We start from the raw sequence: 23913 nt of genomic DNA, 5'->3' as shown, positions 1-23913 counted from the left end.
GAAGTTCAAGAGAATATTAGCATATTTTAAAGGATTTCAAGGACTTCTTCCTAGTGATTGAGGAGGATATAAAATGTCTAAACTAGGGAAGTCTAGGGAGACTTCCAGAATACAACCCCTTGTATGAAAAGCGGCAACAACAGCAGACACAACCACCTGCTGGGCCAACATGCTTCTTCGGTACCCTTGGCATAAAGAGCACAGTCACCAACCCTGACGAAAGAGATCAGTTCCCACTCTTTTAATAACACAAAGAAGACAAACGGTAAGGAGGGGATGGGTGGAACTGGAGGGTAAGAGAGGCATTTAACACAAACAAAAAAGGCTTTCCTTATCTGTAGAAATTCTATTTACATTACATGTCATGACGCTATTCCATCATTCATTCTGGCCCATATACAGACATCTTCTTGAAAATGTACAACCCCTTAGTTGAGTTTTCTGTCCTTTAAAGTGTATCCTATTATTCGTAACACAGTCTTACAAAAAGTATATAAGAAACCAAAAACAAAGGCTTACATGAATCCTTTATAATGCCGTCTCTGCTCACATCTAAGGTGGCGAATACCAGGTCAGCCGTTAAAAAACCCCTCACTTTTCCATGGCATTGTGTTTCAAACTCACACAGTACTGAATGTACCGTCACCATTTAATAGGTCCGTTGGAGAGCACCTCTTGGTTGCCGACTGACACTCGGCACAGTGCTCCGCTATGTAGTGCATTAGGATGGTGCCAAAGTCTATGCTTTACACACACACACACACACACACACACACACACACACACACACACACACACACACACACACACACACACACACACACACACACACACACACACACACACACACACACACACACACACACACACACACACATCACTACCTTCTTGCCCCAAGCTGTGGGGCAGTGTTTGTTTGTTTGTTTGTTTGTTTGTTTTGTTCCATGTACAGTTATCAATTTCAGTGCTTCGCTACAGGTCAGTTTAACATATTCCCTTTTCCGATCAAACATTACATACAGCACGTCCATAATATACAAATAAGCTCCCTTTGATATTTCACCACGTTAAGGACGCGATGGCACCAATGCCATTCTGTGAGTCCATAAGCAGTCCATGTTAGGAGTACGAGATGCTGCTCGCTCGCTCGCTCGCTCTCTGTGTTGTTGGGGTCGCAGGTTCAAAGGTCAGGAAAGCGGCTGGGATCCTCTTTGAACTCGTTGGGTATGGTGAAGATGGAGTCCTCAAACTCGTCGTAGCGGAACTCCTGAAACGTCACTGTCGCTGTGATGGTGGGAAACACAGGGATGTCTGCAGGCAGAGAGAGAGCACAGGTGTTCACAACACAGTAGGGAAAGGACCATAGAGAGCGGAAGGAGAAACGCCCTCCTTCCTATATCTATGGTAAAGACATGCCAGCAGATAATGAGCTCTAGAAGGGAGCCGGGCCAGAGCCGGCTGTGATCTGGGTACTGCATGGAAGGACGGTTAGGGACACTGAGGAAACTGGGACACTGCTGTCCTCATCTCTGCCAACATAATCTGGGTTGATAATAGAGAAATAGAGAATAGAGATTAACTTGTGGTGTTGCAGGGTGGCATTATTTCCCTAAAATGAGTATCTGTACAACTGCCAACCTCAGCAAACTTGTGCTGCTCATTTGATTGTTCCTCACTCTCTCATTTGCAGGCCTCCGGCTCATTTCATTGGTCGGTAGCGCTAGGCTAGGCTAGGCTACTACACTTATATCAAGGTGAACTCAATACAATAATGTCCTGGCACAAAACAATCACACTTTACAAAATTAGAATATCACAATAATAGTTACTGCTATGTTCCCCAAAAGCTTCGCATAAAGTGAAATATATTCTAAAACCTACTCACAATCACAAATATTCACAGAATTCAAACATTTATGGCTCCCAACATCTTAACGTGATCCACACGACAATGTCATGGCTAGAAATGTGAACTTTCAGAATGACACGCCGTCCCAACATGGTGCAGCTATGCTGTGGCTGATGCAGCTTCACAGGAACTGCCCTAACTCTGGAGACTATGACACACAGCCAGTCTATAATTAGCCCACCGGTTGCTCACATCCTGTGCTCATCAAAGAAGGTTCTGTGGAACCAAATAGCGGGAACTATACATGAAGCTTAACTCATTGTAAAAGTATTACTGGCGGCTCACACTTACAAGGTGAAATAGTCTTCATTATTAGACGCATTCAAAGATTATTTTAAAGGGACCTCTTATCAGTTCAGCTCACTTTTGATGTTCATCATTTTATTTTAAAATAGATTCAATGATCCAAAAACAATATTTTTCTCATACTGGCCAATAACATCGTCATAAGGCAATAAGGATTGTATAACGAGATTGCGTCGTCATGTAATACAGGAAACGGCCGGAACTCCAACAAGGCATTTTGGGCAGCTGAGAAAAGTGGTTTCTGTGGGAGAGTTACTCTGGCGTGTACTTTGGACTTTATAATTGTATAACTAAGAGCGTTTGCGCACACATAAAACTATAAAAAACACACTAAAGGAAATGGGAAAACTGGAAATGCATAATAGGTCCCCTTTTAGGAATACCGCTATGTCACACATCTAGACCATTAGAAAGAGGCCTCTTCTTTCCAAGACAAAACGTCTTTTCGTTTTTCAAACACTGTATAATGAATGAAATGCTGTTAAACAACAACAAGAACAGAAATAAAACACAAACATATAAATACATTGCCCTCAGTTAAACACAACTTAAACTCAGACCTACCTAGTTTAACAGGGAAGCCAGGAGGAAGTTTCATTTGGACAAATTCTCTGAGTTTATTAAAGTGCTTGAAGGGGGCAACCACTTCCAGAATGTTTAACAGCCTGAAAGACACGAACAAACACACAGACACACACTGCAGTCAGAGGAGCAGAACCAGAAACCAGGATCTCATCAGCAATCAGCACTAATGTCAATGATACACCCAACACTGTGGTTATAAACGTTCTTTAATCTTTAATGAATAATTATTATTACTATAGATTTAATAGGAATCACCAGTGATGAATGAGCGTCTACCTGTAATGAATAAGTAGGATTATTATAAAGTTAGTGTAGATCACTCGTACTGATCAGAGGTACTTACGACTCAATGCCCAGCGGGAAGTCTATAAAGTTAGTGTAGATCACTGGTACTGATCAGAGGTACTTACGAGTCGATGCCCAGGGGAAAGTCTATAAAGTTAGTGTAGATCACTCGTACTGATAAGAGGTACTTACGAGTCGATGCACAGGGGAAAGTCTATAAAGTTAGTGTAGATCACTCGTACTGATAAGAGGTACTTACGAGTCGATGCCCAGGGGAAAGTCTATAAAGTTAGTGTAGATCACTCGTACTGATAAGAGGTACTTACGAGTCGATGCCCAGGGGAAAGTCTATAAAGTTAGTGTAGATCACTCGTACTGATAAGAGGTACTTACGAGTCGATGCCCAGGGGAAAGTCTATAAAGTTAGTGTAGATCACTGGTACTGATCAGAGGTACTTACGAGTCAATGCCCAGGGGGAAGTCTTGACTCATGGCTACTGTTGCCTTGAAGTTCTTCTTGCTCTCTTTACACACCAGCTCTCTGCCAAGGTGAGGTGCTCTGAAACATATACGGTCGTGTATATTAAGTACATATACGGTCATGTAGATTAAGTACACATACAGTCATGTATATTAAGTACATATACGGTCATGTATATTAAGTAGGCTGTATGAAAAAGTGTACATACTTCCCGTTCTCTGCTGTGATGTACTCGTCCCAGGAGATGGTGTTTGGAGAGGGAGCCGTGAGAGACTGTCTCCGCACCGGCTACAGAGGGAGAGAGAAAGCCCAGGTCAGGAACGGCTGTGTTCATGTAAATACTACTGAACGCCATACTATGGCTTAATAAAATGGCTGTGTTCATGTAAATACTACTAAAAGCCACACTAGGGTGTAAAAAAAACGGCTGTTTTCATGCAAATAATAATACAATCCTCACAGCTTTCACCAGTTTTAAATTAAGTAAGAATTCTAAGTTTAAAGCTTGTTTAAGACAACCTCCAAAGTGCATCAGGTTAAGAGGATTGGGAAGATGGGAAAAGGTGGTACATAAGTAACGTAGCATAATGTTTACAAGAGGTGTCATTTTTTGTCCACTAGAGGGAGCTAATGTATAACTCATCTTGAGAGTGGCTTCTGAAAGCACAAACCAGGCAAAAACACAATACATGCAACAGAGTTTGTTGTAGGTCAGGAACAGGTGGAGGAGGCAGTCCTCAGCTGACCCTTTCCCTACTGGCAGAGTGGCCTTGACCACTGGGTTTATCATTTCCAGCAATATCAAATATCACTGCCACCTACACCAGACACACACAGAGCTCACAGATGCACACGCACACACGCACAGACACAGGAGTCAACACACACACAGAGACACACACACACACGCACAGACACACACACGCATAGACACGCACAGACACGCAGACACACACACACACGCACAGACACACCCACTCACACAGGCACAAGTGTACACACACAGAGACACACACAAGGTTTCCATGAGCACAAAGAACATATAAATGCACACACAAACACACGCAGATAATCCATATAAACAAACACACAGACATGGACACATGCGTACACAAACACACACGTTTCACTAGAGTTCCATCCCTCTAGAAGCCAGAGCACACATAACATACAGCGTATAACACACTTACACCCAGACAGACAAAAACATACGCACAGGAACACACACACACACACAGGCTTATGGGATCACTAAAGATTTCCAAACTGGAATCCCTGTGCTTGTCCGTGAAAGCTGTGGGATTGAGCAGAGAGCAGAGCGGGGGAAGGCCAGCACATGTTTCCGCCCCGGCCCGCTCCACATGGAGTCAGGCGCTCAATAGCGCACGGGTGGCTCCTATTTCCTGGGGGATTTGTGGCAGCCGCTGTGGTGGTGGTGGAGGGCCAGCCTGCTGTTCTGACTGGAGGGCAGCGATAGTACACACACACACACACACACACACGCACACGCACACGCACACGCACGCACGCACGCACGCACGCACGCACGCACGCACGCACGCACACAAACACACGTGCACATCACACGTGCACATTCCTACATAAACACATATGCAAGCACACATACATACAACTATGCAAACATAAGCACACACGCGCGCAGACACATAAGCGCAGGCTCGCGCCCACACACGCGCGCGCCCACACACACACATGCGCGCACACACACACGCACAAATTCCTACATACACACAGACACATATGCAGGCAGACAGACATACACACCCACAAAACTAAGCGCACGTACACCCACAAAACTAAGCGCACGTGCACGCACACACACGCGGCCCTGGTATGCCACTCTGCTCTCCCTGCTGTCTGGTTGGGGCTTCTCTTGACAGAGCGCTGGGGCCTAAAGGCTGAGGGTCAGGCCAGCCTGTGAGGGGATTTAGTCTTTTCAGCCTCAGTCTTTCAACCGCTCTAGAGCCTCACGTGAAAAACAGCCCCCTCCTCTCCAATCCTCTCCGCTCTACAGCCCGCGTGAAAAATAGCCCCCTCCTCTCCAATCCGCTCTACAGCCCTGCGTGAAAAACAGCCCCCTCCTCTCCAAACCACTCCGCTCCGCTTCGGAGCCCCGCGTGAAAAACAGCCCCCTCCACTTTGCTCCGGAGCCCCCGCGTGAAAAACAGCCCCCTCCACTTTGCTCCGGAGCCCCCGCGTGAAAAACAGCCCCCTCCACTTTGCTCCGGAGCCCCCGCGTGAAAAACAGCCCCCTCCTCTCCACTTTTGCTCCAGGTTGGATCATCTGGCGCCACAGTGAGCGATGGTGGCACCTCGGACAGGGCGTTAGCAGCGAGACACGCCAGCGTGAACACACAGCTGCCCACTTTCCCAGAGCCCAACTGATAAGCACCGTCCCCCCCTCATGTCTCACAGTGCAAAACATCACAGGCTGAAAACCACTAAAGACACTGTTCATAGGAATATTAGAAGCATAGAGCCTTTTAGAAGATAAAAATAAAAACAACAACAACAACAACAACAACATGGTTTTAGAGATTTTGAGGAGTTTCATTCTTGGCAAAAGTCAGACAGTTTGAGAGTTTAGTTTTGGGTTTTGGGTAAACACCACTAACTGCATTCAGCAACCAGTAGGGGGCGTGCTGTGACCAGGAGCCATGCAACAGAGGACGGTGGGGGGGTTGGGCGGCCGTGACTGAGGGGGTGGTGTTGGTGCAGTGTGCAGTTTAGCTCTAAACCATGCAAGTGGGCTTCATACACCAGATGGTTCAGCGTTTGACATTAAATCACAGGCTACTTTTCCTAGAGCGCTTCAGCGGCGTCTATCAGGGATCAGATATCTGTCCCTTGCAGCTGTTTTTGCTTGTTTTACAGAACAAAAAAAAAAACATCGTCAAAAAAGGACCGTCATATTGCTGAAGATGATGAAAGACCCTAGCGATAGTCGAAACAGGCCCTGCTGAAGATGATGAAGGAACCTAGCAATAGTCACCACAGGCACTGCTTTAGATGATGAAGGACCCTAGCGATAGTCACCACACGCCTGGGCAGAAAGGCACTACTGAGCTCTGATGAGACTCCGCATCTATGCTGCATATACAGGTTTAATGCTGTGGCCTGCTGTCTACAGAGGATCCAGATGCAGCTCTGAAGCACTGAAGGATCATGGGTATTACCTCCTCTAGTCACACAGCTTTTCAGGAAGGCACCACTTGACTGAGTAGTTGCCTTATGCTGTATGACAGGCTTCGATATTAGTGTAATACAGGGAAAGGAAGCCTGCATACAGACACACTTAGGAAGGGATGTGTGTGTGTGTGTGTGTGTGTGTGTGTGTGTGTTGCTTTCTGAGAACTCAAACCAAAACATGCTTTAATAAAGTGTTTAACTGCAAGAATAAGTGTGAATGACAAACAGGAAACGTATGTGTGTTAGTGGATATCTGTGTGTGTGTGTGTGTGTGTGTGTCTGTGTGTGCGTGCATGTGAGTTCAGCATGTGATTTCTGTGTGTGTGTGTGTGTGTGTGTGTGTGTGTGTGTGTGTGTGTGAGTGACCGGCGCGGCCAGCCCACGATTAGGGATGTGGACTTTGGAGATGGTGGTCAAAAGAGTCGCCGGAGCAGTGGTTTACGTTTTCAATTCAACCATATTTATTTTCTTTCCAGGTTGTGGATTTTAGCAAAAGTATTAATAGCACAAAACAAAGTACTTCAGACAAAAACAAAGATTCAATATCCAAATGCAGCGTAACAGTGTTACCGTGACAGACAACTCCTCGCAGCAGGAAAGCTGTCCTTCTACCTCCACTCCTCGAATGGCACTGAGCTAGCCTCTTAAGAAGGCCTAGCTATTGCCCCTAATTGGCCTAATAGGGCCAACCCATGAATATGGGGAAGCAAAGCACATTGTGCATCTTATTAACAAAACCATTCATTCATGTTATTATATTCAATTATACATTCAAATAACATATCTCCATATAAATCACTCAAACACCATTTAACCCATTAGCAAATCACCCTACAATGCATAGTTATTACCTAAATGAAATGTGAACACGACAAACACCCCTGTGAAATAATGCCCCGCTCCCTCCACTAGTGACACAATGTAAAAGTGCTATCCCAGCGCGAGCGCGCTTTCGCGTTGGACCAGTATGTGGAAGCGTGAGAACCAGGAAGTGTGAGTATATGTATCTGAACCAGTTAATGGATGTTATTGCAATGCAAATGGTAAATGGATGAGATGGTGGGTACCCAGTATATATATCAGTATAATTGAGCAACAGCAGGTGTATGCAAATAATATGTATGCGTGCTGTATATCGCGGCAGACCAAACAATACACCAATTCGCGGTAAACACCCGACACCATTACAATCTCACATCGTGAAACAAACAAACACCACAAAACCCACAAAACACCCCACAACTCTCTCAACAATGTTCAAGGTTCACATATTATGTGACCTGCAGGAAGACGCTGGGTAATTGTGGCTGCGTGCGTGTGTGTGAGAATGAATGGAGGCACCGTCTCTTACTCCCGCATTTCGCGGTAAAGTACATAAACAGTCCGGAATGTTCGTAACAGTGAGAAGGGAAATGTTCAGCTTCTCACATTTCCTTCCCCTCTGATGTCTCACCACCAGGGTGGCGAGACAGAAAGTCAGCTACCACATTCTGCTTTCCAGCCCGATACTGGACCTGGAACCGGTAGGGCTGCAGGGCCAGGAACCATCTGGTTATCCGGGCATTAGAGTCCTTCATACGGCCGAGCCACTGAAGCGCTCTGTGGTCAGTCTCCAGCTTAAAGTCTCTGCCAAGCAGATAATATCTCAAAGTGTCCAAAGCCCACTTTATGGCTAAACACTCCAGTTCAACAGCTGCATATCTGGTCTCCCTGGGGAACAATTTGCGGCTAATAAAAGCCACCGGTCTCTGGTCAGCCCCTTCCCCTTGGAGTAGCACCGCGCCCAGACCAATGCCAGACGCATCCGTCTGCACTGTAAAGGGTTTGTCAAAGTCTGGGCTCTGCAACACTGGACCCTGACACAGGGCCCCCTTCAGGTCACTGAAGGCCCGCTCCTGTTCTGCACCCCACTGCAATCGACTAGACCCAGACTTCCGGGTCAAGTCCGAAAGAGGTGCAGCACGAGTGGAGAAGTCAGCCACGAACCTCCGGTACCAGCCTACCAGACCCAGGAAAGACCGCACGTCCTTTTGGGTTTGCGGCTGGGGACAATCCTGGATGGCTTGCACCTTCTCTTTCTGGGGCTTGATTAGACCCCTGCCCAGCACATAGCCAAGGTACCGGACCTCGGGTTTGGCAAAGTCACATTTTTTTGGATGGACTGTGAGTCCTGCCTTTTGGATGCGCTGAAGAATGTCAGCCAGATGACACACATGATCCTCCCATGTGGTGCTATAGATAACAATGTCATCAAGGTACGCTCCAGCATAGGACTCCGTGCCCTCAAGAACACGGTCCATTAGTCTCTGAAAGGTTGCCGGCGCCCCCTGTAGGCCAAACGGCATAACAAGGAAATGGAACAACCCTTGAGGTGTTCTAAAGGCAGTATAGGGCTGATCCTGCTCAGCAAGCGGCACCTGCCAATAACCTTTGCATAGGTCCAGGGTCGTTATGTAGCGTGCCTTACCCAGCCGTTCGATCAGGTCTTCCAGCCTGGGCATTGGGTATGCATCAAAGTGTGATTGTGCATTTACTTTGCGAAAGTCTATGCAAAATCGGATTTTGCCATCTTTTTTAGGGACTAGCACAACGGGATTACTCCACTCACTATGGGATCTTTTAATGACCCCCAGGGACAGCATCTCCTCCACCTCCTCCTTAAGTAGAGGTAGAAGACGCTCTGGGATTCGGTACATCCTCTGCCGTACTGGTGTGCTATCTTTCAGCGGAATGGAGTGTTCCACTAGGGTGGTGACTCCAGGTGTCTCTCGACACAGACCTGGAGGAATGATGGCCTCCAGCTCTCTCTGCTGCTGTGAAGTAAGGTGTGCTAGGTCAAGAGGTGCAAGAGGTTGAGCAGTTGGAAAAAACTGCTCTGGAGTATCCTCTTCTTCTCCAACGGCTTGCACCATGAGCTGTAGACTGCTCTCGGGAACTCTGTCCCGCCACTCTTTAAGCAGGTTGATGTGGAAGACCCGCTTTGGTTTCTTCCGGCCAGGCATGTTGATCTCATAGGTGGCAGGCCCCACCTTCCGGGTAATGGTGTATGGCCCCTGCCACTGAGCGAGTAGCTTGTTCTCTGATGTAGGGAGGAGCAAAAGAACTTTCTGCCCCGGCTGAAGAGTTCTTTGTCTGGCCTTTTTGTCGTACCAGACCTTCTGGCGGTGTTGCACTTGCTCCAGGTTGCTCCGGACCAGCTCTGTCATCTCCTCCATCTTTTCCCGCATTTGCAGGACATGGGCAAGAATGCTGTGGGTCTCCGGTGCCTTTGGTCCCTCCCAGGCTTCTTTCAGCAGATCCAGGGGGCCTCGCACTGGTCTCCCATACAACAGTTCAAATGGAGAGAAACCGGTAGATGCCTGGGGCACCTCACGATATGCGAACAGCAAGTATGGCAGCCAGCGGTCCCAATCTTTTCCATTGGCTGACACGTACTTCCGTAGCATATTCTTTAGGGTTTGGTTGTAGCGTTCAACCAAGCCATCAGTTTGGGGGTGATAGGGTGTGGTCCGTATCCCCTTAATCCCAAGTAAGCTATAGACCTGCTTGAGCTTCTTGGACAAAAAGGCTGTTCCCTGATCTGTGATGATCTCTTGGGGTATCCCTACCCTAGAGAACAGCTGAAGGATGGCTCGTGCTATGGTGGTGGCAGTTACTTTGCGGAGTGGGAAAGCTTCTGGATAGCGGGTAGCATAATCGCAAACTACTAGAATGTAGCGGTGCCCTCTCGGTGTTCTCTCTAGAGGCCCAACAATGTCCATCCCTATCCTTGTAAAGGGAACCTCAATAATGGGAAGTGGCTGGAGAGGAAATGGGCTAGTTTTCTGCTTGCTAGTGATCTGACAAATACTGCAAGCCTTGCAGTAGCCCTGAATGTCTCTGTACATTCCTGGCCAATAAAACCTAGCCGCAATTCTCTCAAAGGTTTTGGTCGTACTGAGATGACCCGACCATGGGATACTATGGCCCAAGGACAGAGCTCTCTCTCTCAGCCCTTTGGGTACCACTAGCTGCTCTGCTAGATCTCCCTCTGGCTGGTGATACAACACACCTCCATGCACCACAAAGCTTTCTCCATTGAGCGATGCTGACACGCCAGTAGGCACACCATCTTTAATGCTAACTTTACTACAGGCCTCCTGCAAAGTTGGGTCTTGGCTCTGTAGCTGCTTTATATCCAGGGTCATGTCTTCCCAAGCTTCACCCTCTGAGTGCTCTCGCCATCTTGCTGCTTCTTAAGAGTCCCCACTAACTTCTCTCTCCGTCTCTGCCTAAGGCTTTTCTTAACTTTTAGCTTTTCAGCTATCTCAAAGCTATCAAAAAATGGCATCGCTCTGAGCTCACTGAGCTCTTGGGGTTCTTCGGCTTGGACTTTGGCTTGTGACCTAGTCATGACCACGTTAACAGGCTTATAGGCCTGCACCAACTCAGGCAAGATCAGTATATCCTGTCCAAGGACTACTGGGTGGCTGAGACCCTCCACTACACCTACAGTAAGGCGGTAAGTCTGTCTCTGCACCTCTATGTACACCTTGGCTACAGGATACACATGCTCATCGCCATTTACACAAATGACTGTCAGGCTCCCGCCAGTGACATACCCATTTCGATCCACTAGATGGGGCTGGACTAAAGTTTGGGAACTACCTGTGTCAATCAGGGCACTAGTTCCTTTCCCACCCACTAGCACTGGGACAGTCTGCAACCTACCCATAACCCCCTGTTTCTGCTCCTCTGACCCAGGGAGACAACAGTGTCCTTGGGCTTTGGGCTGCCAAGCTGGGCAATCTGGTCTTGCATGTCCTTCTTTGTGACAGTGGTTACACACAACACAACTGGCAGGGCGTTCCCTGTGGAAAGTAGTCGGCCTATAGGGCCTGTAGGGGCCTTTCTCATTCCCTCTACTCTGTTCTCTAGGTCTAGGCCCACCACCAAACCCATCTGACTTACCAGGGGCCGTGGCTCGGTATCCAGTCTCAGCACGGAAGATCTTCGGGCCTCTGCGGGCTGCAAGGAAGTTCTCCACCAGTACTGCGGCCTGCTGGCCAGTCTGGGGTTTGTGCTCTTTCACCCACACCCTGACTTCAGGTGACAAGGTGCGGAAAAATTGTTCCAGGATGATGTCTTCGGCTACCTCTTCGACCGTCTTCTGCTCCGGTCTAATCCATTTACGGAACAAGTCTTTCAAACGCTGGTAGAGTTCTTTGGGAGACTCTCCCGTCCGGACATCTGGCTCACGAAACCTTCTCCTGTAGACTTCCTCATTGATTTCGCACTTCTCCAGGATCGCCTCCCTCACTCTGGCATAATCCATACTGTCGTTTATGTCCATGGCGACATAAGCACTGCGGGCTTTGCCACTGAGGTGCGGCACTATATACACCGCCCAATCTTCCCTGGGCCAGCGATAGGCCCTGGCAAGTCGTTCAAAGGTGGTGAGGTACTGCTCAATATCCTCACCTTCCACATACCTAGGAACAGCTTTCCGTGACCATGCCACTGGAGCTGCGCCATCTCTATTCAGGTGTGCATTACCTGGCGGTTGGGGCTGATGCTGCAGTGGTGGCGGCTGATCTGGCTGTGGCTGCGGCGGCAGCGGCTGTAGATCCTGCTGAGGCTGCAGTGGTGACTGTAGACCTTGCTGAGGCGGCGGAGATGCTTGACGTAGTGGCCGGTTTTGCTCAACGTCATCACGGAGCTGGTTTAGCTGGATCTGCACACTTCGCCATCTTTGCTCCTGCTTACTAGCATCCCGTTCCTGGGACTTCAGTGTCTTCTCCAGCAGGGTGTATAACCCGGCTATATCACCTGGCTTCTCATCATGCCTCCGCTCTACCGTGTCCAGTGTTCCACCTTCTGCCCCTTGTAGCACTTCCTCAGGGCCATCGCCCTCCTTCTCGTCACTCCGGCCTAGCCGTTGGTCCATCCTGTGCCACGTGCCACGAGCCTGTGTTCTACCTCGTCCACGCCTCGCACCTCTTCTTCCACCTCTTCTCTCCAGTTTCCTCTAGGGCGCCACAGAATCCCACTTCTGACACCAAATGTGAGTGACCGGCGCGGCCAGCCCACGATTAGGGATGTGGACTTTGGAGATGGTGGTCAAAAGAGTCGCCGGAGCAGTGGTTTACGTTTTCAATTCAACCATATTTATTTTCTTTCCAGGTTGTGGATTTTAGCAAAAGTATTAATAGCACAAAACAAAGTACTTCAGACAAAAACAAAGATTCAATATCCAAATGCAGCGTAACAGTGTTACCGTGACAGACAACTCCTCGCAGCAGGAAAGCTGTCCTTCTACCTCCACTCCTCGAATGGCACTGAGCTAGCCTCTTAAGAAGGCCTAGCTATTGCCCCTAATTGGCCTAATAGGGCCAACCCATGAATATGGGGAAGCAAAGCACATTGTGCATCTTATTAACAAAACCATTCATTCATGTTATTATATTCAATTATACATTCAAATAACATATCTCCATATAAATCACTCAAACACCATTTAACCCATTAGCAAATCACCCTACAATGCATAGTTATTACCTAAATGAAATGTGAACACGACAAACACCCCTGTGAAACAATGCCCCGCTCCCTCCACTAGTGACACAATGTAAAAGTGCTATCCCAGCGCGAGCGCGCTTTCGCGTTGGGACCAGTATGTGGAAGCGTGAGAACCAGGAAGTGTGAGTATATGTATCTGAACCAGTTTATGGATGTTATTGCAATGCAAATGGTAAATGGATGAGATGGTGGGTACCCAGTATATATATCAGTATAATTGAGCAACAGCAGGTGTATGCAAATAATATGTATGCGTGCTGTATATCGCGGCAGACCAAACAATACACCAATTCGCGGTAAACACCCGACACCATTACAATCTCACATCGTGAAACAAACAAACACCACAAACCCACAAAACACCCCACAACTCTCTCAACAATGTTCAGGGTTCACATATTATGTGACCTGCAGGAAGACGCTGGGTAATTGTGGCTGCGTGCGTGTGTGTGTGTGAGAATGAATGGAGGCACCGTCTCTTACTCCCGCATTTCGCGGTAAAGTACATAAACAGTCCGGAATGTTCGTAACAGTGAGAAGGGAAATGTTCAGCTTCTCACAGTGTGTGTGTGTGTGTGTGTGTGTGTGTGTGTGTGTGAGAGAGTGGGTTTATCTGTGTGTGTGTGTGTGTGTGTGTGTGTGTGTGTGTGTGTGTGTGTAGTGAGGTGGCTGGAGGGGGCTACATGACCACAGTGTGGTTTAAAAGCTTTAAAAGCAATCCTCACCCCGAGAGTCCAGCGAGAGAGAAGTGTCTCAGCCTTGGTGGCGGAGTCCTGCGGCAGCACAACGTAAACAAACACAACCTTTATGACAAGGCAAAGTTCCCATCGTAACCAGCCACCACCACCACCACCCCCTGCCTCCACTCCTCACACTCAAGCCCAGATCGGTCCGAGTCTCCTGGGCAAGAAGCCACCTGCCCCAGCCTCTGGCCTCAGGAGCACGCAGCCCAGTCGGCCCCAAAACTCCCCTGGTCTTAAGAGGCCTAGGCTAATCCACAGGCTGGCCCAGTTGGACCCAGGCCCGGGCCGAGCGGCTGGGTAAAGCTGATGAGGTAGGGCCCCGATCAGAAGGGACAAGGGAGTCAGTCTTTCACCAAATCAGGCGCGCAGGAGAGATTGAGCCGACCCTGGACACAATGCCACATTATTCACCGCCGCCTTGCAAAGTCATGCAAGACGACAAAACAGCCCAATTTATGAGAGGAAATTGGACAAAAACGGCTTGTGGTGTCGGCTACTGTTCAGTTTGAGAGCTACTGTTTATACAGAGGAGGAAATTAACTCTGCTTTAGATAGGTTAGTGAAAGGATGAAACAAATGAAGGTGTGTCAAACAGGATACATGTGCAGAGCAGACAGTTCTAACACTGGAATGGACCAACCCAGTCTGGACTCATCTTCTATTTAGGAAAGCACTGGGCTCCAAAGCCTCAGGAACAAGAATGAACTTTCTAAAGAAACCTACTGAACCTACACCGAGCACAATGTATCCTCTGAAAAGGAAATTCACACTTAGATTTAGATTTAGTAATTTAGCTGACGCTTTTGTCCAAAGCGACGTACAAGGGAGAGAACAATCAAGCTAGGAGCAATAGAGACCTAGTTTAACAATAAATACTATTTTACATAAGAAATAGAAAAAAGTGCAAAAATGTAACTACTGTAAGTGCAGGTTAAGTACTATTAGAAGTGCAAGTTAGGAAGGAAGGTGCTCTCTAAAGAGTTGGGTCTTCAAGAGCTTCTTAAAGGTAGAGAGGGACGCCCCTGCTCTGGTAGTGCTAGGCAGCTCGTTCCACCAACGTGGAACTACGAATGAGAATAGTCTAGATTGCCGTACTTGCACAGACGGCAGGGCTAAACGACGCTCATTAGACGAGCGCAGCATCCTGGAGGATGACTTCATAGGATGAACGAAACACTACTACTAAAACACTACTAGTACTACAAGGATGACTAAAACGGATGAATGTACTAGTGTTTTGGTAGTAGTACTGTTTCAGAGCAAGCGACGCGAGAGAGGGGAACTGTGAGTGTGGGGGTGCTGAGGGTTCACCTCGAAGTTCTGCTCGATGAGGTTCCCCCCTTTGCTGAGGCTCTCCATGATGGCCTTGTTTCGCAGGATGTCCTCCTCGCTCAGGTGCTCCCGGCGCTTCCGCGACTCCAGAACCAGCCCGTTCACCAGGTAGAAGTCCGCCAGGAAGTTCCCCACACGCTCCTGAGGACCACACACACACACACACATCTATACATGTACTTCAAAACAGCTATGTCCAACTTAAACACATACTGACTACCAAGAGAGTGACAGCTAAAACATTAACATGCAGTCCACTATCCATCCAAGATTGAATAGCAGGTTTTGGTACTCCCAATGAGTTTACAATGGGTGCAATAAATGGCCCAATAATCTCCCTGGGAATTCTGGGGTGGGAGAGAGAGAGTCAGGACTGACCGTTTTATCTTCCCTGAAGAGCCAGCCGGTCTGTGCGCGGGAGAAGGTTATGGACTTGGTGGAGAGCGTGGCGGAGTAAATGTCACTGCTCATCAGGATGTCTACCTCCTCCTCCGTCTCCATCTCTGACTCCTGCTGGGCAAATGACAGGGATTAGTATGCTAAGGAGGAGCAGGAGGAGGAGCAGGAGCTGGGACAGACAGCCTCATCAGCAGCAGCACCTCCTCGCAGTCTCCTGTCGGCCCCCATATTCTCAGAGAACTCGGCGCCTGAGACGGGATGGAGTGATGGGCCTTTACATGCCGATGGCAGAATGCATGTGTAGTATGTATACTGTATGCACAGAGTATGTGTAGTATGTATACTGTATGCACAGAGTATGTGTAGTATGTATACTGTATGCACAGAGTATGTGTAGTATGTATACTGTATGCACAGAGTATGTGTAGTATGTATACTCTATGCACAGAGTATGTGTAGTATGTATACTGTATGCACAGAGTATGTGTAGTATGTATACTCTATGCACAGAGTATGTGTAGTATGTATACTCTATGCACAGAGTATGTGTAGTATGTATACTCTATGCACAGAGTATGTGTAGTATGTATACTCTATGCACAGAGTATGAGTAGTATGTATACTCTATGCACAGAGTATGTGTAGTATGTATACTCTATGCACAGAGTATGTGTAGTATGTATACTGTATGCACAGAGTATGTGTAGTATGTATACTGTATGCACAGAGTATGTGTAGTATGTATACTCTATGCACAGAGTATGTGTAGTATGTATACTCTATGCACAGAGTATGTATACTGTATGCACAGCACAGGGGGATACATGGCAGAGGGCAAAAGCAACACATTTCAACAAAACCAAACGTTCAACAAATAGTTGTGAACTCTGTACTTTCTGTACTCTTGTGCTGTGATTTTATAGTGTGGGTTACGCGGCGTTGAGTGCCGATGCATATGTATATGCCATTCAGACATCTATCCAGTATGAACTGGAAGGTCCTATGTATTCTTTTGAACTCTGAGCTTATGTTTTATGGTTTTATGAACTTTAAGGTTTTATGAACTGTGTTATGTTACTTCCCCTTAAAATGTACTGCATCAAATTCCAGTCAGTTTCACTGATAGGTGCAATAAAGAAAGGTCAAAGACCAAAAGAGGAAAAGTGTGCAACCTCCCCCATATCCATAAACAGTAGCCATGAGTGTGAACCTTCTGACCTGCCTACCCATGTGTAAGGAAAGGCACTGGTAGTGTAAATGTGGAGGCCAAAGCCGTGTCCTGACCTCGTGGTGGATGCGCTGGTACACCTTCTGCTCATTGTCCAGCACCACGAAGGACTCAGACGGGACAGCTTCTCCCCTGAAGATAAAGCTGAGGTCGCCCCGTTGGCATTTCATGTCGGTGAAGTCGATGAGGGTGGTGTCGAGCCTTGAGTGGTTTGGGCAGACAACGAAGGGCAGACAGAAGCAGAAGAGGTTAAAAGGAAGAAGGGGGCACTAAATGACTGGACGGGCCAGAGACAAGGAGAAGTTCATCTAAAAATGGATTCGGCTGTCATGGAAACAAATAGTAACTCTTTGAGCTTGTTACCTCGAAACCAAGACATTACGACTAACAATGTGATACTCGAGTTAAAAGACAGCACTATGATAAGATCTTACATGAGAACTGGAGTACAGCAATCTTCAAAAACCATAAAATATGCAGTTGCATGTTTTATACTTTGGAGTTCTTTAATGCTCATAGACTACGCCCCAAAGAACATTCTGGATTGAATGCTGAATAGCCTCTCTCAATTTTTATAATTTGAGCCAATCAAACGAAGCACAACCCAAACCTGAAAAACAAGTCATAATCCAACCCAATCCAACGTCTGTCTGTCTGTCTGTCTGTCTGTCTGTCTGTCTGTCTGTCTGTCTGTCTGTCTGTCTGTCTGTCTGTCTGTCTGTCTGTCTGTCTGTCTGTCTGTCTGTCTGTCTGTCTGTCTGTCTGCGTGCGTGCGTGCGTGCGGTTCCATGGAGTGGACCAGGTAATGGCTCTGCACACAGCTGCCGTTTGAACCTTTCCGGCTCTTTCCGCCCTTCTCTGAGGACCGTGATTTCACACTCTAGTTAGCAGCACTTGTCATTAGTCATGCCGAGGCTGGCAATGTTGACAATAAAACACAGGAAAAAGAAAGATTCACGGGGAGGATTTATGTGAGGCCCAATACAATCCAGTGCACTTCAGACACAGGCAGAAGTGACGGAGAGCTCCAATAAAAATGGGCCTTTGCGCAAGCTGATGGGGGAGACGTCCGCGCCATGTGACGGCGCTGGCCTTGAGACAACTATCTCTCTTCACATAGTCTCTGACTATTGTGCAGACAATTAGGCGGTTTCGAAGAGCTTATGGAGATCGCCCATGAACGGGCATAGGTTGGGGGGAATATAGAACAATGGATTTTTTTTTTTTTATCCAGATGTTTATTCAGAAGTGTGTGTGTATGTCTGCCGGTATTTTGAATTTTGAAATCTCACCTGATGTTGATGCCCTGTTTGTAGATCTTGCACGCATCAGACGGGAGTATTCGTGAGAGTAAAGGCACTGTGAACGAACACACACACACACACACGATAAACTTTCAGGAAACACAAACTACAACTACAACTATCACTGAAACTGGTGGGTTCACAGACATGCAGGGCATATGCTGCATCTCCATTACATTTTTTATGAACTCCAATGACGGCTGCCAGAACAGGTCATTTAAAAGGCACTCACTCCAGTAGCAGCACAGCAACTTTCCTGCTAAAAAGGCACTCATCCATTCATCTACCCATCCTTCTATCTATCCAACTATCTATCTATCCATCTATCCATCCATCCATCTATCTATCTATCCATCCATCCATCCATCCATCCATCCATCCATCCATCCATAAAGTTTCAGGCGGGAGGAAGTTGATTTCTGTGGAATTTCAAAGCAATGCCTTTAATGGCCATTAGTGCTCGAGATGAAACAGAATTAAATCATGATGTTGCTAGAGCGTCATTAGCGAGGAACTGGCCACTTCTGAAACATGAAACACGACTGGTAGTCTGCTAGCGCGTCATTAGTGTGGAACTGAGCACTACTGAAACATGACTGGTAGTCTGCTAGAGCGTCATTAGTGTGGAACTGAGCACTACTGAAACACGACTGGTAGTCTGCTAGCGCGTCATTAGTGTGGAACTGAGCACTACTGAAACATGACTGGTAGTCTGCTAGAGCGTCATTAGTGTGGAACTGAGCACTACTGAAACACGACTGGTAGTCTGCTAGAGCGTCATTAGTGTGGAACTGAGCACTACTGAAACATGACTGGTAGTCTGCTAGAGCGTCATTAGTGTGGAACTGAGCACTACTGAAACACGACTGGTAGTCTGCTAGCGCGTCATTAGTGTGGAACTGAGCACTACTGAAACATGACTGGTAGTCTGCTAGGCCATGTCCAGGAGGTCCCTATGCAACTAGGTAATTAGCAACTGACTTAAGTGTACTGGTGTCACATATTGACCCCAAACATCAAGTTTTTTTTCTTCTGTGTGCTTGTGGCACAACAGAGGAGATGATAAATGAAATAATTCATACCCCTCAAGACTTGAAAACGGGGTGTAGGAATATTTCATATTTTTCATTTTGTTTCATAGCAAGCCACACGCTTAAATCACAGAAATACAGACCAGATTGCAATTGCACCACTTCAACTGTCATTTCTACCCTGAACATCAGTGGAGACACTCTTGAACAGAGCAAATGAGGGGAAATGTTACAGTAAATAGTGCTCAGTAATGACTTCACTTACATACTTTGATAAAGATGCTTCGATTACAGATAGAAGAGATAAGGGCAGCTTCTGAACACCAGGTGGAGTGTTTCTCAAGTTGGAGGTGGCCACTCCCTCTCCATTGAAAAAGTATTGCCTCAACACTTCAAATCCCAACAAAGAGTGCATTTCCCGAAAGCAGTCATTACATTACAGAGAGGCTATAGTTATGAACACTCTCTCCCTTAGTCACCATGGTTTTTTAATAGGCTCTCTTGTCATTGCTCAATTACATGGACTTCCTGTACCATTCTAAGAAATAGTTATTTCTTACTTGTTGACTGGCTACAAGAACTTTTTGCAGTTACAGTTCTGTGGGGTTGGAAACTGGAAGTGCTGTCAGCTTATAAACTGGCACAATCAAAGGCCACCATACAGCCTGTTAAACATAAGAATATACTAAATAATCAAAAACAACTTACCCCAGCTTTGAAAATCCCAGTGAAGTTCTAAGTAAAAATCGCCAAGCTGAAAAACAGTTAGGCAATAACATTAATGACCTGCTGGACACAAACCAAAAAAAAGAGGCATTATACTAAATCAATCACGTCACATTCATGTACTGAGCTGGCTGATTGGAGTGATATTGAGCAGGATGATGGAAATCATAAACAGAGAGTCGCTAATCGGTTATGTCCAGAACATTAGAGGAACCAGTCTAATTCCACTGCTATAAACCCAAAGATCAGAGCTGTTCTTTCACACACCTACATTTAGAACGCTTCATACAAACCAGCATTCACGGTTTTAACAAACGAGGCAGCACTTTCAGGTTGTTTGGAAAAAGAGCAGTTTGCTTATGCTATGCTTGTTTATGCTATGCTATGCTTATGTATAGCACACAGTCAAGCTTGACAAAGGCATTCGGAAATCATGCATTGCCAGAGGACAACAACAAATCATGAGGATCCCTGTAGAAAGCATTAAAACATGAAAATGTGCAGTTTTGAGGTAGCTTTCTAAACGCTTCTAACTGTGTGTCTTTTCACATGAAAACTGAAGACACACTGTAAGATACTGGAAGGCACCCCAGCGTCTACAAACAGTAAGAGAGAGGGAGAGATAGACACAAACACAAGCATGGCATGAAGGGGGCGTCCCTCCAGAGGCGTGCGAAGTGCAGTGGCCATCTCTGGGAGCCCCTCGGCTGTGCGGAGAGTAATCAGAGTCAGTAATCGAGTCACTGAAGGAGGGGGGGGATGATGGACATTGCGGTCGAGGAGTGGCAGAGCGAGGATGCTCAACTTAAAGTCCGGCTCCAAGAGGTAAAAGCTCCACTGACAAATATGTCTGCTTACATCTGATTTGAAGATCTTGTGAGAACTAAAGTGGCTACTGTTCACATGAGTTAGTGTGCTGACAGAGTTATAGCTGTCTCCAGGTGAAGGAGAAGGTCGGGTGCACACCCAAAAGTACCCACAGTAAGGATCATGTGCAGGGCAAAAAAACATTATATTACATTAACACTTAAAGAGTAAAAATATTTGCACAAAAGAAAGCTGCTCTCAAAGAAAGTGTTTTTATTTTTCAAAACGTTTGGACCTCACGGTCTTAGTCAAACAATCATCACGTCTCGATGTTACCTCAGTGACAGAGCACTTACCTCTTTGAGAGCATTCAGCAGCTTCGGCCTCTTGTCCTCAACGCTTTCTCGAGACTGCTGCTTCAGTTTCCTCAAAAGTGCTGTGACTGCAAGAAAAACAGGAAGAGCAGATTAAACTCCAGACATTTGGACACTGATGGAGCATGTATGGAGGCAGATGAATATCTGGAAAACTGTGGCTGCAAACTGCTATGCACAGTCAAAGTAACGCACAAGTGTGTTCATTCATTCATTCATGTCTTTATGTAATATGACCTTATTGTTGCGTCAGCCATTTTGATATCTCAATGTCAAATGTCCTAGCAAAACAAATACTTGCGATAACTGCCGCTGTCAGCTACCTGAGAGAGCAGAACATCTCTAGTTATCAATATGGAACTCAGCTGTAATACGACACCAACTGGCCATCATGAACAGGATGGGAGCGATACAGTAAGGGTTTCTATTCAGGTCACTAAAAATAGATTTACGCTAAATTGCCCCAACACGCTCAATACAGCATATATAGCTTATACAGCATTTTAAAACAACGACTTCAAATGTGTAATACTCCAAACATACATTATAGATAGGACTCGGCTTAACAAGCGAGCGCAGACACTGCTGCATTCAGACACAATGTTTCAGAAAGCTAGCTGCTACTCTCTAAAAGAAAAAGTACTTAGAATACTATTCATCACAGAGTCTCAAACCATGAATGCCTCAGACTAAATCTAGGACCAAAATATAATTTCCTTTAAATGTCCTTTAATTCCATACAATTAGAAGAAAACTAAAAGTTCAATCATCAAGGATGGCACAGGTATTGACTTCCAAGGTTGATTGGCTTAAAACAATCCACTGAATACACCTCTTACAAAAGTGTTACAAAAATGTTATTTCAGGTATTCTGCAGGTGAAATATTTTTATATATTTTTTCATTTCCCAAAACTGCCACAGACAACAGTAGTTCCAATCACGAAGCCATTGAGAGAGCTTTTAATATACAGTATATACAAAACCGATGCTTTACCTATGAAATGTTGAACAGACCTGATGTCTGTTGCGGTCACAAGTAAAAGAAAATGTGTACAATCTTTGCTAGAACAGTGGTTTACTACTGGTTACAGTCCTTGTTTGACTGTTCTTTAATTTGCCTGATCAGTAAGTCTAAGTCTAAGTCTTTTCAGGTCATACAACATCCAAATTACATTTTATTGCCTGGGTCGTGTGTGCTTATCTCCGTTTAAATAGTTTCATTGTTCCAGCTCCCCACTGGCTGGAAGTGGACCAGAAATGACTTATCATAATGACACATCATAAATCTACCTAGGAATTTACAGCGCAGTTTTGTTGATAACCCATTGCAGCTACCTATGCATAACATGATACCCAACCCGTAACACACGCCTTTGTATGAAGAGATTATTGAAGGCATGGATTTATAGTTGGCTTTTGCTAGAGTGTTGACTTGTTTGCTTGCTTAGCTAACGCTAGCACATGTTCTTGTATGGAGCTCATGTGTGGTGATATTACACAAGGCTCCTGCTGTGTGACGTTTGTGTGTCTGTCTATTCACCAGACCGTCAAAATAAACACTACCACAGGGACCGTACCATCTGCCTGTTGTTTACAGCACAGGCCAATGAGTTTCTTGCAGGAAAGCAAAGAAATCTGTCTGAAGACACATGAATTCTGAGGGAGAGGATAGCTGTAAGGATAGCTGTAAGTGTTCTAGTGTCACTAATGGTTCGATTAGATCTTTACAAAATGGCCATAACAATACAGGAGATATAATCTGTTTTCTGTACATTCCTAACCAGACAACAACTCCCCCAACTTCATCACTCATTTAGATTACCAGAGAATCCTTGCTTCCATCTTGCAGGTCATTCTGATTGGTCAGGACAGTGCTTCCCGACATCCTACTGACCTGAGGGAGGTCAATGAGCTCCACATCTCGACATGCATGTCTGCCTTCAAGCATGCACCCGCGTAAGGCATGTCTGGCACTCAAAGTGCTGGAGATGAGCATGAAACCCAGGGAGAAATAAGAGCTGGAGTCCAGCCAAATGTTTACATGCTTGACCTGCATGAGACCGCACAGGCATAAATTATCACCAGTGAGTACATCTATATATACAGTATATATATATATATTCCTGAGACCTTGTGTTGACACCAGACAAATACATACTTTTCAGAAACCAACTTGAGCTTTTATCATCTCAACTACATGGCACTGGTCCTGGTCAAAGCAGTTATCGCACTACTGTAGAAAAAGACTTTAGAACTAATAGTGACAAACTGTGACAATAGTGACTAATAGTGACTAATAGTGGCAAACAGGGAGGAGGCCTTCCAACGCAGAACATACTACTAACTAACATACTTCTGCTCCCGGCATTCTGGCCAACGCAACTTAAACTCACGTACAGGGGGAAATGCATGCAGCAACTATAAATACGCAGACAGTCTCGCTGTTCCAGACACTTGCACGATGAACCCGGGTAAGGCAATGGCAGTGAAGCAGAAACGGTCACGTGACGAGGTTAATGACCTCATGTGTGAGGCAGATACTGACATGCTGAACTACAGAGCAGAGATCAACTGGGCCTAAGGCAGGCTCACACTGGTTAGTACACTGACCCACACCATTATGTTACTTTTTAT

The 23913-nt window shown here is 46.2% G+C and overlaps 1 protein-coding gene across 1 annotated transcript; it reads right to left on the bottom strand.

The window, feature by feature from the left end:
- Nucleotides 1–226: 226 nt before the first annotated feature.
- On the bottom strand, nucleotides 227–21365 carry LOC105895162 (ankyrin repeat domain-containing protein 13C; the record flags this gene model as incomplete). The annotated part of the gene is made up of 10 exons (XM_031574263.2): nucleotides 227–1311; nucleotides 2780–2880; nucleotides 3546–3644; nucleotides 3775–3854; nucleotides 15389–15550; nucleotides 15788–15919; nucleotides 17093–17237; nucleotides 18329–18395; nucleotides 20080–20125; nucleotides 21261–21365. Coding segments are annotated over 10 exons (1068 nt in total), but the record flags the coding sequence as incomplete, so codon positions are not given.
- Nucleotides 21366–23913: the final 2548 nt, after the last annotated feature.

This window comes from Clupea harengus, chromosome 10, assembly GCF_900700415.2.
Source record: "Clupea harengus chromosome 10, Ch_v2.0.2, whole genome shotgun sequence".
NCBI lineage: Eukaryota > Metazoa > Chordata > Actinopteri > Clupeiformes > Clupeidae > Clupea > Clupea harengus.
The sequence above is the reverse complement of the archived record's forward strand: the minus strand, read 5'-3'. Positions and strand labels throughout refer to the sequence as shown.